The following is a 15,720-nucleotide window of genomic DNA, read 5'->3' on the forward strand; positions in this document are numbered from 1 at the left end:
CCATGTCAATAAACGGGCAACCACCGCTTGCAACACCTTCCTACCTAGGCAGGCATCAGCGAAAGTATTAAGAGATGGCCAGGGAGCAGCCTTGCAAATCTGGATTAGAGATGCCCAGGAGGCCCCCACTGGGTGGATTGAGCCCTCACTCCTGGAGGGGTGGTTTACCCTTAACCTTACAAGCCTCCAAGTATAGCCAAATGGATCCTGTGGGTGACTGTAGAGTTGGAGGCAGGGAGTCCTTAATAACGACCCTCAGGGATGACAAACAAGGCATCTGAACACCTGTAAGATGCTGTCCTTGAGAGGTAGAAACGAAAGGGTCGGAGTAGGTACAGAATGTGGAGAGACTCTTCCAGAGGATAGACCGGGAATGGCCAGAAGGAGGGAAGGACAATATCCTCATTGATGTGGAATGGTGAGACAACCTTAGGAAGGAATGAAGGAACTGGTCTCAAGATCACCTTGTCCTGAAGTAAGACAAGGAAAGTAGAGTGGCAAGAGAGACCTACTAATTCTGAGACTTGCCTGATAGAAGTGATTGCAACCGAAAAGGCCACCTTCCTGGAGACAAGAGAAGACAATATCCTGAATGGATCCCTTAAGAACGCTTAAGACTAGGTTAAGGACCCATGGCCCCACAGGTGGATGATATGGAGGCACTGGGCGGGTAACACCCTGAATAAATTGCGGATACCTGCCCCTTGAGTTTACTAAGGGGCAAACTGGACTCCAGATCTGATTGCAAGATGGAAGGAAGGGAAAGGACATAGGTGCTGTGTGGCTATACTCATACCAGCGAAAGAAGGCTTTCCTTGTGCAATGATAAATACGTGAGGATGAAGGTTTCCTTGACCTGATAATGGTCTGTATGCTCTGAGATGAGAAACCTGCCTATCTCAGGAATGGGGCCTCAACAGCCATGCCATTAGACTGAGAGACCAAGACTGAGAATTCTGCTGGAATAGCGGACCCTGAGAGAGCAGGTCTGGTCGGACTGGGAGTTTCCATGGTATATTCGCGAGCAGGTTTACTATCTCTATATCAGGATCTTCTGGACCAGTCTGGAGCCACTAGGACGACTGGAACTCCCTTTGCCTTGATTTTCTTGATGAGATTAAGCATAAGAGGAACAGGTGGAAAAATTTACAGAAGTTGAAACTGAGCAGGGAATGACCAAAGCGTCATAACAGATTGCCAGGGGGTAGCGAGATCTTTCTACGAAAAAGAGGACCTTGTAATTCATCCGAGACGCCATTAGATTCACGTTGGGAGTGCACCCTTGATCGAACACAGAGGGGTTGACAGACCACTCACCCAAGGCGAGACCCTGGTGGCTTAGGAAGTCGGTGGACAAGATATGCACCACTTATATTGCTGGTACATGCCGCTCGGCCCAAGACAGAATCCTTGAAACCAATATCATGATGGACTTGCTGCGTATCCCCACCCTGGTGGTTTATGTATGCCATGGCCTGTGGCGTTATTGGCTTGAATGCGAACTTGTCGGTTCACTAGAAGGTCTGGCCATTAACCTCTCTGGTTAATGAGAAGGGAGGTTTCCAGAGGGTTCCAGCGACCCTGGAATGGATGAAGGAAAATCCCCATCCGAGGAGACTGGCGTCCGTCATGACAACTTGCTAGTGAAGGGGAAGGAATGATCTCCCCCTGCTGAATGGAGGGGAGAGACTGCCTCACTCGAAGAGACAGACATATAGGGCGACAAAGAGACAAGATCTTATTGTCCCAAACTGACAGGAGGGCCAGTTGGAGGAGCCGGGAATTGAACTGTGCAAAAGAAACAGCTTCCATAGCTGCAATAATGTTCCCTAGAACTTTCATGCAGAGACGAAGATAGAGTGGGGATGGATGGCAGGGAAACTGAGGAGTCGGGAGTCGGTGGTATAGCTTAGCGACTCCACAGCCCTGGTGCTGAATACCTATGCTAGACGGGTAAGAATGTCTAGAGAGACCTGAATATTTTCAGAACAGTCTTGGAAAGAAGGGCCCTTGATCAGGAGGTCGTCCAGATAAGGAATGACTACAATCCCCTTGGAACAAAGAATGGCCATGACAGCCGCCATAACGTTTGTGAAACCACTGGGAGCAGAAGCCAGCCCGAAGGGGAGAACTGTGAACTGATAGTGCTCCCCGTGGATTACAAAAACGGAGAAACCTCTGATGAGTCAAGCAGATCGGGATGTGGAGATAGGCGTCCTGGATGTCCACCGAGTAGAGGAACTCCTAGGGCTCCATAGTAGCAATTACTGAGTGTAGGGATTCCTTTCGGAAATTACGTAGGCGCACTCGCCGGTTTACTCGCTTGAGATTCAGGATCGGACGGAAAGAACAGTTTTTCTTTGGGACCACAAATAGATTGGAATAGAAACCTGGGAGGCAACGGAAACGATGACCGCTACCTGGAGGAGAGAGTTGATGGCATGGAAGAAATCGGAAACCAGAGATGTGACCCTTGGAGGGCGGGACATGAGAAAACGTCTGCATGGAAGAGAAGAAAATTCTATCTTGTAACCCAACTCAGGCGTCGTCGACTACTGAGAGAAATGCATCACAGTAAAGAAGACGGCTACCCACCCTGAGAGGATTCCCAGGTGGGGGTGACCCAACATGCAGATGAGAATCTATTGGATCGGGCACCAGAGGGTTTGGCAGAGCGTACCTTAGAGCGCCATGATGGGGTGGGCTTGAAGAACAGCTTTCTCCTTTCTTGCTGGGCTGGGGACCGATCTCGCTGGGAGGAGGACCCAGAGGAAGAGAAATGACAAAAGGGACAAAACTGAAGAAAATGTTTTCTGGTGAATAGAGATGTAAGCTTAGTCTGGGGATGAGAGATACTCTTAAACGTATGAAGAAAAAGCAAGTCGGCACTGCCAACGCTACTGCCGATGTGAGGCTGTCATGTCCATACTGCTCGTGGAGGCTGAACCCTGAGATCTCGGGTGCTACTGCAGAAATCACAGTGTATGGATCAAATAAGAGGAAAGAAAAGCATAGCACTCACCAAACCAGGTGAAAAAGTCCGCTTTATTTAGCAATCCACATTAAAACTTCATGGCCGGGAGGCTGAAGGGAGGAGTGAGCAATGTCTGACATGTCCCTGAAAAAACCTGCGCTGTGGTAAAAAAAGACAAGCGCTCCCACAGGAGGAAAAACGTACGAGAGAGCTCTGATTGGCTGGTGCGCACGAGGGGGGGGCGTGTACAGGTCGGCGCTGTAGAGGAATGAGATGAGCGCTTCCAAAGGCTGGAGAGAACGCATGAGCCCTCGCATTCTGACTGAATGGTGCGCATGAGTAAGGGGATGTGGCCAGGGGAAGTTAAGGCCTGGGAAGCAGAGGAGTAAATTTTCCTTAGACGTTGGTGTGTAGAGAACACACGATGTAAGGAAGGAAGCTGAAGCATCCATAGTCTCTGTGGATGTTCCCCCGTCAACTGAAGAGCAACTGTGGAGAAGAAGGGAGGGACAGTACCTGTCTGGTCGAGATCAAGACTCACTCTTCTTAATCAAGAGGACGGCATCATGAGCCCCCAGGTGAAGAGGGAGTCACTGGAAAAAAGGGAGTCCTCCTTCCTACACCATCATGGATCCAGGCGGTTCAGAAGACGGTGTCGACCTTGAGAAGGGGAAGGTCACTGAGGAGTTAACACAGTCTTCTTCCTGGCACTGCTGCAATGAGAGGCCTGGGGTGGGGAAACATGGATTTTTGTGATAACTCACCGTAAAATCCTTTTCTCCGAGACGCTCATTGGGGGACACAGATACTGTGGGTGTATGTTTCTGCCGCTAGGAGGCTGACACTAAGTGAAAAAAAGAGGCTAGCTCCTCCTCCGCAGTATACACCCTCGCACCTATTGCGGGCGGAAATCAGTTTGGTGCCAAAGCAGTAGGAGGACAACAAAATCAGCCTTAATACAAGTACATGTCCAGAAAAAGGACCACCCTTATATCACATAAATAAATGCGGATTTAAATTAAACAAAGTAATAGCCAACTTGGTTAATAGGGTGGGTGCTGTGTCCCCCAATGAGAGTCTCGGAGAAAAGGATTTTACGGTGAGTTATCACAAAAATCCATGTTTCTCCTTCGCCTCATTGGGGGACACAGATACTGTGGGATGTCCAAAAGCAGTCCCTGGGTAGGAGATTGACTCACCGATACAAGCTGCATGCACCTCTTGTTTAAAGGTGCGCCACCGCTGCTTGGAGAATCCTTCTACCTAGGCTCGCATCCGCCGAGGCCTGAGTATGGATGTTATAATGTTTGGCAAATGAGTGCAGGCTGGACCAGGTTGCTGCCTTGCAAACCTGTTCCGCCGAAGCCTGATGCCGAAGCACCCAAGAGGCGCCCACTGCTCGAGTAGAGTGCGCTCTGATCCCTGCTGGTATCGGCGTGCCTCTAATGCGGTAGGACTCCTGAATAGTCAAACGAATCCATCTGGCTATGGTCGATTTTGAGGCAGCGAGTCCCTTCCTGCGCCCTTCGGGGAGCACGAAAAGCATGCCCGTCTGACGAAAGGGAGCCGTCCGCGACACGTACCTCCGAAGGGCTCTTACCAGGTCTAACGTGTGAAGAGTCTTTTCCACACGGTGCACCGATGCTGGACAAAATGAAGGCAAGACAACGTCCTCATTAATATGAAATGAGGACACGACTTTCGATAGAAAAGGAGGGGCTGATCTGAGCACCACCTTATCCTTATTGAAAGTGAGGGACGGAGCTCGGCAGGATAGTGCCACCAGCTCTGAAACCCCACTTGATAGAAGTGATGGCCACTAGGAACGCCACTTTCCAGGAAAGGTACCTCAAAGAAATATCCTGAAGCGGTTCAAATGGAGCTTCCTGCAGAACACTTAGGACCAGATTAAGGTCCCAGGCATCCATAGGCGCCTTATAGGGAGGTACATAGTGAGAGACTCCCTGGAAGAAAGTCTTTACCTGCAAATTGGTAGCAATTCTGCACTGGAACAGGACGGTAAAGCCGATATTTGTCTAGGCCCGACAGGAGAAAGGCCAAGATGTTGGGGATCGAGAATCTCAGCGAAGAAACACCGCGGCCTTGACACCAAGTGAAGAACACATTCCAGGTGTGGTGGTAAATTCGTGCTAAGGCCGGCATCTGGCGCTAACCATTGTAGCGACCACCTTGCTCCCAAACCCTGCCTGGGTTAGAATCCAAGATTCAATGGCCATGCTGTCAAACACAGGGCCGCTGAGTTCGGGTGGCAAATCGGCCCTTGAGAAAGTAGATCTGGGCGCTCTGGCAGTCGCCAAGGAACGTTGGCGAGCAGCTGCATTAGATCTGCATACCACGCTCGAGGAGGCCAGTCTGGGGCCAGCAGAATCGCCGGAACCCCTTCTGCCTTGATTTTTTTGATGACTCTCGGACGTAGTGGCAGCGGGGGAAAATAGATATGCGAGGCGAAACTGGTTCCATGGCAGAACCAACGCGTCCACAGCGATTGCCTGCGGGTCCCTGGCCCGAGCGACGTATGTGGGCACCTTGGCATTCACTCTGGAAGCCATCAGGACCACATCCGGAGTTCCCCACAGTTGACAAATCTGCTGGAAGACTTCGGGATGTAGAGGCCACTCTCCGGACGCAAGACCCTGCCGGCTGAGAAAGTCTGCCGCCCAATTTTCCACGCCCGGGATGTGGACTGCCGAGATCACCGAGTGGTTTGCTTCGGCCCACTGAAGAACGTGCCCCACCTCGCGCATGGTTGCTCTGCTGCGGGTGCCCCTTGATGATTTATGTAAGCCACCGCCGTGGCGATGTCTGATTGAATTCGGACAGGGCGGCCTGCTAGACAGTGATGAAACTGTTGCAGAGCCAGCCAAATTGCCCGTATCTCCAATAAGTTGATCGGGAGGTGGGCCTCCTCTAGGGACCACCGCCCCTGGGTCGTGTGGTGGCAAAACACCGCTCCCCAGCCGAGGAGACTGGCGTCAGTTGTCATCACCAACCAATGGTCTGGGGGAAGGGTTTCCCCTGGGTCAGAGAGGAACTGGTTATCCACCATTCGAGCGACTGCCAGACTTGAGAGGTCAGCCGGCACCGCCGATCGAGCGTGAAAGGATTCTTGTCCCAGGCTGACAAGAGGGCGTGCTGCAGGGATAGAAGATGGAACTGGGCGAACGGTATCGCTTCCATTGCCGCCACCATTTTTCCTAGAATCTTCATCCCGAACAGGATGGAATGAGGGACTGGTTGGCGAAGTGACCTAACTCCCTGCCGAAGAGCTAGCGCCTTTTCCTGAGGGAGAATTACCAACCCTCGGCAAGTGTCGAAGATCATTCCTAAGAACGAAATCCTCTGAGCTGGCACAAGAGATGACTTCTTCGCGCTGACCAACCACCCTAAGCGGGCAAGAGTATCCAGCGTAATGTTGAGATTTTCCTCGCATGCCCGTATTGAAGGGCCCTTGACCAAGAGGTCGTCCAAGTAAGGCAAGATGACTATGCCTCGAGAATGCAGTATGGCCATGACAACTGCCATAACCTTTGTGAACACTCTGGGAGCCGTGGCTAGCCCGAAGGGTAGCGCTACGAACTGAAAATGTCGATCGTTGATGGCGAAGCGTAGAAACCTCTGATGAGGAGGAAAAATGGGAATATGCAGATATGCGTGCTGGATGTCGATCGAGGCCAAGTATTCTCCCTGCTCCATGGCCGATATGACTGAACAGGGAGACTCCATCCGGAAATGTCTGATCCTGATGAATTTGTTCAGAAGCTTCAGGTCCAAAACAGGTCTAACAGACCCGTCCTTTTTGTGAACCGCAAACAGATTGGAATAGAAGCCGTGAGCTCTTTCGTGTTCTGGCACGGGAACAATGACTCCGTTGTGCTGGAGCGATTCAATGGCTTCTAACAGAGCCCTTGCCTAGGTATACACCCTGGGAAGACGAGAAAGAAAAAACCGTCTTCGAGGGCATCTGACAAATTCTATTTTGTAACCTGAGGCCACCAACTCATTTACCCACGCATCGCGTGCAACACTGAACCAGACGTGGCGAAACCAGAGTAGACGGCCGCCCACCTTGCTGGTGTCGTCTGGCAAACGCCTTGAGTCATTTAGCTGACGATCTTTGGGATCTGGATCCCCTCGATCTGGGCTGCTGAGTTCGCATTCTCCCCAATGGGTTGGTTCTATATGAGACCTGCTGCTCCCTATCCTGGTTAGGGCGGCCTGAAGCGGCGGAATTGGCCGCTGTGGTCCACCCGGGGTTGCGAAAGGTCCGAAAATGTGCCTGAAAAGGGTGGCGAAAAGGCGGTTTGACCTTTAGCTGAGGGAGAAAACCACTCTTTCCTCCTGTGGAGTCAGAGATAAGTTTATCCAACTTCTCCCCAAATAGACGGCCGCACTGATAAGGCAGGGAAGTCAAGGACTTCTTGGAAGCAGAATCGGCCCGCCATGTCCATAACCATAGAGCTCTTCTGATAGAAATTGCATTAGCGGCAGCAAGTGCCGAGCCATTGGCCGCATCCAAAGACGCATTGATTACATAGTCTCCGGCCATCGCCATCTGACTTGCAATCTCCGATATTTCGGCAGGTAGCTCTCGCTCCTGCGCGACCTTGTTTAATGATTCTGACCATGAGATCATGGCCTTGGCTACCTAAGTTGCTACGAACGAGGGAGAGAGCGCTGATCCTAATGCCTCATATACTGAGCAAGCTAAGCTCTCTATGAGGCGTTGCGTGGGATCCTTAATAGAGGAAACACTAGGAACGGATAACAGGGTTTTAGTGGCTAGATGCGACACCGGTGGATCCACCGTCAGAGATTCCGTCCATTTCTTACTGATGTCTGGGGCAAATGGATACCTTACTTCGAGTGCCTTTTGACCCAAGAAACGCCTGTCTGGTCGTTCCCTGTGTCGCTGCACTATGTCCTCAAACTCAGGGTGAGAGGAAAAAATTCTGTGCGGCCACTACACTCGCTTAAACGCCACCTTATGGCCTGAAGCCGCGGTGGAATCATCCCAAGGTCTGATTGACGGCTTCTATGAGACAGTCCACTGTCTCACGTGACCCTGGAGCATCCAGGTCAAGGGGCTCGTCTGAGTCGAAATCTGAGGTCTGCTCGCTATCAACCACTAGTGACAGGGAACGAGAAGCAGAACTTACGGATGCCAAAGCACCGGATGGACTGGGCGACACCGCGTGGATTCTCTTCCCCCGGGTCTACCTGGAGTGAGAGCGGCTCCTGCAGGCCGAAAGCTCTAGTGAGGTGGAGGTACCCTCTAAGGCCGGCGAGCCACTGTCCCTGTCCTTATCTGGGGCCTGAAGGGACTCGAGTGCCCTCGTAAGCGACGCCATGGACTGTGACAGTGATAGGGCCCACTCCGGGGGGCTTGGCACATTGGTCGCGGTCGCAGGGGAGGGCTCCTGGGCGCATTCAGACACGCAAGCTTCGCATAACCGCTTGCTTTGCGCCCGCAGAACCGCAGCCTAACAAGAGATGCATGCAGCGTAAAAAAAATGTGCGTCTTTGCCTTTTCGGACATGCTGTATCTGTCCGCTGCTGGGGATGGATGGGAGGCGGTAGCACATCGTTTCCCTGTAGCGTGGCCTCTCGGGCAGCACTTAACCCAGTCCTATGCCCCCCACGTTCCTGGACGCCTCCACCACCGAAACTGCGTGCCACCAGCTGTGGGGCGAACTGCCGGCATATAAACCGCTCCAGGGGCGGTACTTCCGGGTGTGCGGCCTTGCCGCGCTCCGAAGCCGGGGGCTAAATTTATTCACCGCCGCCCAGCCTGGGGGGAGGGCCGCCGGAAGTGACGCGCGGCCCGGAGGCGGAACTTCCGGTTGTGGCCTAGCTCTGGCTAAAGTCATGGCCTTGATTTTCTCCCCTGCCCGCGACGGGGTGGGGGGGAAACGGGGGTGGGGGCGCGACTTCATGGCGCCGCAAAAAAATGGTACTACTTACTGGCGCGGGCTTCATCGCACCGTGCTTCTGCAGCCACGCTCAGCCAGGAATGGCCGGTGGTATCTGACAGCTACGGGCTCCAGCCCTGGATCTTTGTCGCACGAGACCTCCCAGGCCCTCTCCTCACTGGCGATCCTCTTCAGCTTCCCAGCTCAGGTATGTGAGGGCCTTGACAAAATAGGACGGTGCAGGCACCCTAGCTCCATCTAACCCCTTCAGGGGGTGAGAAGAGGGACCGTCCGCCGCCTTGCTGCACCGCAGGCTAAGCATTGATGGAGCAGTGGGGGCTGCACGGACTAGTCTTGTGCCTCTGTACAGCCCATGTTTTCAATACCTAGGGGTGGTCAGGGCTAAGTCCGGCATTGTGTCCCACGTCGCGGGAGAGGATATGTGGAGGGACACTCGCACGTGCTCGCCCATTGTTGGTTTGGGTTAATCAGACCCTTTCAATAGGATCCGTTGCCCCTGGTCTAATCTTCATGGAAAAAAAGAAAAATGTCTGGAGCAAAAAACTAGACGTGTGCCTCCATGGACACTAAGCAAAAACTGATTTCCGCCCGCAATAGGGGCGAGGGTGTATACGGCGGAGTAGGAGCTAACTTCTTTTTTTCACTTAGTGTCAGCCTCCTAGCGGCAGAAGCATACACCCACAGTATCTGTGTCCAGAGGCATATCTAGGCTTTCTGGCACCCGGGGCAAGAATTCGGTTCGGCACCCCCCCCCGCCCAAGTACATATGCGACTTGCACACTTAGCCATGTACCTGCGAGCTGCTCTTCCTAATGCTCTCAATGTTCAGTAAAAAACTGAGAGAAGCAGGAAGAGAAGCTCATTGTCACAGGACCATACCTATGAAAATCGCATATGAGTGAAGTGTCCATGTGATGACTACTGCAACCTGCAGAGCTGAATCCTGACATTGCAGGCTTCTGAATTCTCACAACTAATGCACTGCACACTTTTAGGATTCTCCCTTGCCGATGTACAGTTATGTCAGCACAAGCATGCGATTTATATACTTCTGGCCACACTCCGACTAGACGTGCCCGACCTCGCTCTGTTCACTTTCATTGAGTGACGCCACACATGTCTAGTCAGCATGTGACCGCATATGTAAATTACCGGCACGAGAGAATCCTAACAGCGTTCAGTGAGCACTGTGAGAATTCAGAAGTCTGCAGTCACATAGAATGTCTGCAGACTCCGTACAAACCTGGACAAACCCTTTAATGTTCCTAACAAATAAAAACATGAGAATAAGTCAGTAACACAAATAACATTTACATCCAGGTACCTTATAGATGATGTCGTCTCTGCAGTCAGTCACCTTTTCTTCTAGACCCCATGATGAGTTTTCTCATCCACTTCTCGTCTCTGTAGACTTCCATCTTCTCCGGTCTTCTGCAGCAAATCTCCACACGATGCCCTTAAAGATAGAAGTGTCATTATAATGCCCCTAAATAAAAATATCTGCAATATACTGTCACCTCACACTATTCCCCTCTAGCATCCCACCTGTTCACCATACTGTCTCCTCATATATTTACCCCCTCACTCTCTATACTGTCTGCTCACACATATCCCCGACTCCCCATACTGTGTCCACTTACATTAACCCATTCGCTCCCCATACTGTCTGCACCAATCCCCCATACTGTTTCCTCATACATACTCTTTATTTTGTGTCCTCAAATCTCCCCACACATTAAATCCCCCCATCCCCAATCCCCCACACACATTAAGTACCCCCCATCCCCACTCCAAATCCCCCCCACACATTAAATAACCCCCCATCCCCACTCCAAATCCCCCCACACATTAACCCAATCCCCACTCATTAACCCCATCAGCACTCCAAATCCCCCCACCCCCACTCCAAATACCCCCACACATTAACCCCAACCCCACTCATTAACGCCCCCACACATTAACCCCATCCCCATTCATTAACCCCTGCACACATTAACCCAATCCCCACTCATTAACCCCATCACCACTCCAAATCCCCCCACACATTAAATAACCATCTCCACTCCAAATACCCCCACACATTAACCCCCATCCCCATTCATTAACCCCCACACACATTAACCCCCATCCTCACTCATTAACGCCCCCACACATTAACCCCCATCCCCATTCATTAACCCCCATCACATTAAATAACCCCCATCTCCACTCCAAATCCCCCCACACATTAACCCCATGGCATCCCCACTCATTAACCCCCACACACATTAACCCCCATCCCCACTCTAAATACCCCCACACTTTAACCGCCATCCCCTCTACAAATCCCCCCCATCTCCACTCATTAACTCCCCCTCATCTCCCATCTTCGGTGGTTATTCAGCTCCACAGAGGAGCACACTTACCACCAGCGTTTGCTTTGGGCGCCGGGGAGTGCCGTCAGCAGCGTGATCACATGACCTGATCACGCTTCTGACGTCGCTCTGGCCCGGCGGTCAGAGCTTCATTTGTACTGGCGTCTGTATAGACGCCAGTACAATTGTTCCCTGGGAGCCGGCACGCGCTCCTTCTCTGCGCCGGCTGTCAGCTTGACAGCTGACACAGAGAACCGCCGACTCTCAGGCCGGGGGGGCGGCAGAACGCAGCCACCAGGGAGGACACTGCGGACCGCTGCATTAGGCGGCCCGACTGCTCCCCCCTGCTGGCTGCGCCCGGGGCAACTGCCTCGGCTGCCCCCCCCTAGATACGCCCCTGTCTGTGTCCCCCAAGGAGGCGAAGGAGAAAAAGCAAGGACTGTCGCCACAAACCACCTTGAGACACGCTTAAAGTGTCAAGAGGTAAGGTCCTGCCCAAGGAGGGTACGATGTGGACGGTACCACACTGTTCTCTTGGTTGCATATTTTAAGAATACAGGGTGAGATACTACAAAGCAAAAGATTAATAACACAAGAACAAGGTGACTTAAGGAGAAAAAGACAGATCTGGGATTAGATCCAGGTCAATCCCCTACTGACACCAAGCTAAAACTGACGAGCCTTGTGCCAGTTGGTGGGTGTACCCTGCTGAGGAGTAGCTAACTCTTTTACCTAGTGTCAGCCTCCTAGCAGCAGCATACATCCATAGTTACCTGTCTCCCCAAATGATGCGATAAAGAAAAACAAAAGTTCTGGATAACCCCTTTAACCGTTTACAATAATCTAAAAGGGGTTAAAAGGGCCACCCACTCGTACTTTCTCTCAGGTTCTGTCCTCAGCATGCCCTAAAATGCCTGAAAATGCCAGCTCAGCCAGTCTCTGGCCCCAGCTGTGACCAGTCTCATCCAATAAGCAGGCTTTTCTGTCCATTTCCATCGAGTCAAGGATGAAACCAGGAAGCAAAGACCCAAAAAAGTTACAAAAAGGTGAGGCAGGAGATCGTTAGAAGAGAATACAATGTTTTTTTAGATTCAAAGATTTTTATTTATTTTTTTTTAAACACAAAAAAGTGGTGGACAACCCATTCAAGGTGCAGTCACCTTGCTTTTTGTCATAGTCACAGTATAAGGTGAAGATAATTACCTTGCTTTCAGTCAAGTGAACTTCCAGGTTTTGATTTTTCTCCATGAAATCATTAAGAGTCTTATAAAACTGCATAAAACACACATTATTTCCAACAACTGTGTACAGCACATTGCAAATGTGAACACACGGACACGTGTACATAATTTACTACCGCTGTCATTCTTCTATAGAGCATAAAATAATAATACACTGCTCCACAAAATTAAGGTAACACTTAGGCTGAGTTCACACGTGGCGTTTTTTTCGCGTTTTAACCGCGCGATTTTGCCGCGAAAAATAAGCATCCCATGCATTCATATGGGATTCCGCAATGCTGTGCTAATGCTGCGGTTTTTACCGCGGCCGAATCGCTTCGCGGTAAAAAACGCAGCATGCTCATTAATTTTGCAGAATCGCGGCGATCCCGCACCCATAGGAATGCATTGTTCTGCTTACTTCCCGCATGTGGCTGTGCACACCATGCGAAAAGACAACTGCGGATGGTACCCACGGTCCGGAGGAGAGGAGACTGTCCTCCGGGCTTTGGGTACCATATCCCTGTAAAAAATAGAATTTAAAATAAAAAATGGTGTTATTCTTACCTTCCGACGTCCCGTGCAGCCTTCCCGCCTCTCTTCACGCTCTCGTTCCCAGTAATCCTTTGCGAAAATGCCCGCGATGGAGTCCGTTCTCGCGGGATCGCGAAGTCTCGCGGTCATTCGCGCAACATCATCGCGAGTGATCGCGAATGACCGCGAGACGTCGCGATCCCGCGAGAACGGACATCATCGCGGGCATTTTCGCAAAGGATTACTGGGAACGGGAGCGTGCAGAGAGGCGGGAAGGCTACGCGGGGCGCCGGAAGGTAAGAATAACACCATTTTTTATTTTTTTATATTATTTTTTACATTTTATCTTCTACTACTGATGCTGCATAGGCGACCTCAGTAGTAAAAAGTTGGTCACACTTGTCAAACACTATGTTTGACGAGTGTGACCAACCTGTCAATCAGTTCTCCAAGCGATGCTACAGATCGCTTGGAAAACGCTAGCATTTTGCAAGCTAATTACGCTTGCAAAATGCTAGTTTTTCCGCGGGAAAATCGCGGGAATTTAAAATGCTATTTTCCCACGGAATGGAATTCCGCAACTCTCGCGGTAATTTCCGCGAGAGTTCCGCTACGTGTGAACTTAGCCTTAGGGCTAGGCCACTTTGCCTTTATTACAAAAATGTGTTGGGCACGTGCTAACATATAAATATTATAGGTTCTCCACCTGCACTTGTTAGTACAGCTTTACTCACAAAATGGCAGCTGATGGAGCAGCATGTGACCAATCCAGTCATTCAGCTTTCTCCAATTTAAAGACAGCTTTCCGATCTAAAGGGTTTTTCAATTGGAGGATGAGGATCACATGCTCCTCTGTGAACTGCCATTTTGTGGATAGGAGAGCTGTGCAGTCCGTGAAGAAGGCTACATTAACACAAGTGCAAGTAGAGAACCTGTAATACTTATACAAAGGCAAGAGAAATTGGGCAGCACGGTGAGTCAGTGGTTAGCACTGTAGGCTTGCAGAGTTGGGGTCCTGGGTTCAAATCCCACCAAGGACAACATCTGTAAGGAGTTTGTATGTTCTCCCCGTGTTTGCGTGGGTTTCCTCCGTGTACTCCTGTTTCCTCCCACATTCCAAAGACATACTGATAGGGAATTTAGGGGGACAGTGGTGATGATGTCTGTAAAGTGCTGTGGAATTAATGACGCTATATAAGTGAGTAAAATAAATACACTTGATAAAAATAAAGGAAAGTGGCCAACCCATTTAGGCATCACAATATAATTCCAAGTTAAAGAAGCACTCCTGAAATTCAGTTGTTTTTTTTTTTTGTTAAATAGGTGTATGTAGTGTAGTGTGTGTAAAAATACTCACCTACAGCCATGTTCTCCAGTGTCCAGCACTGTTCCGCTCCTCTTCTCAAGGATGTCATCCAGTGTAGACTCTCTGGGTCACGCTGCACTCTGCGTGACCCTGAAGTGGCATTTACAATGTAAGTCTATGGAACGTCAGAAAGAGGAGCTTTAGACTTAAATTTTAAAAGAAACTTCCGGCTCACGTGTAGAGCAGAGTGAGTTGGATAGTCACTGAGAAAAGGAGCAGAACAGCACTCAATACTGGAGAAGGTGGTGGTAGGAAAGTACGGTATCTTAATACACCCTATGCTGAAAAAAGAGACAATGAACATAACCTCCAAAAATCCATACATTCATCTAATGCCACTAGGCAAAAATATATATAACTTAGTTTAACATCAGACTGTATGAAGCCCACTGCTACGCCATGGCAAACCTCTCATTTGAGAGCTTGAGTGTCATGCCATCGCCTCCTGTCAGGTCGGTACCGGCGCTGCCTGTCATGCCGGGTCCCGCATCCTCTGCTGCTGCTCCCAAGGTCCTCCCTCGGCTCCCCGCTCCGGCCACCGCGCGGCACCTCCGGCCACCCGTCCTGCTGCCCGGGGGATCCAGCACGAGGGTTCCTCTTCCTGTCCTGCTCCTGTTTCAGGCATGCGCCTTAGGCCGCGGGCGCGTGCCCTTCCCCTCACTTAACCCCTTCTGCATCACCCCTGTGGAGCGATCTCCAATCAAGCTCCAGCACAGGGTATATCAGGCGGCTCCTCCCTCATGGAGGTGCCCGATTATTGTACGGGACTCCTATAATTCCAGACTCGGTCACTCCTGACTCCAGTCACCCCTGACCCCGGTCGCGGCGGTGGTTAGCACACCTGACGCTACTCCTTTAAGGAAATAAAAGTTGGGGCCCACCGAGAGGTTCGCCGTGGCGAGGCAGTGGGTTTCATACAGTTTGATCAGAATGTTAAACTAAGAACCTCATGTTCAGTTACATATATTTTTGTCTAGCAGGTTTAGATCAATATATGATTTTTTTTTGAGGCGCTGTCTATACTATTTTTTTTCAATATGTTAACACACATGCATATAGATTTAGTTATTAAAAAAAATCATGGAAGGGCTTGTTAAACTTCTGAGATAATAATCTGTTGAGTTAGGAAGAATAAGAAGACATTGTGAATCAATTTCTCTTGCTTTGATGCAACTGAAAGGGACTACAGTGGCAACAGTAAGATAGCCCTCAAAGGGGAATGGTTTTGGCTACACACAATTAGTTTCTCTTTTTCTCTATCAATTCATTGGGGGACACAGGAACCAAGGGTGTATGCTGCTGCCACTAGGAGGCTGACACT

The 15,720-nt window shown here is 50.6% G+C and overlaps 1 protein-coding gene across 3 annotated transcripts in view; it reads right to left on the reverse strand.

Annotated features, from left to right (window-relative positions):
* CCDC150 (coiled-coil domain containing 150) overlaps positions 1 to 15,720 on the reverse strand; it is a 163,596-nt gene that overhangs the window by 79,471 nt on the left and 68,405 nt on the right. For 2 of the 3 annotated variants that reach the window (XM_073589255.1, XM_073589253.1), the window contains exon 13: positions 12,483 to 12,551. The exons of the other annotated variant lie outside the window; for it this stretch is intronic. In XM_073589255.1, coding sequence (XP_073445356.1) covers positions 12,483 to 12,551 — 69 coding nt within the window. The remainder of the gene's footprint in view (positions 1 to 12,482; positions 12,552 to 15,720) is intronic. 3 annotated transcript variants of the gene reach the window in all.

The sequence above is a fragment of the Dendrobates tinctorius genome, unplaced genomic scaffold (assembly GCF_039654945.1).
Source record: "Dendrobates tinctorius isolate UK_male_01 unplaced genomic scaffold, ASM3965494v1 ptg000107l, whole genome shotgun sequence".
NCBI lineage: Eukaryota > Metazoa > Chordata > Amphibia > Anura > Dendrobatidae > Dendrobates > Dendrobates tinctorius.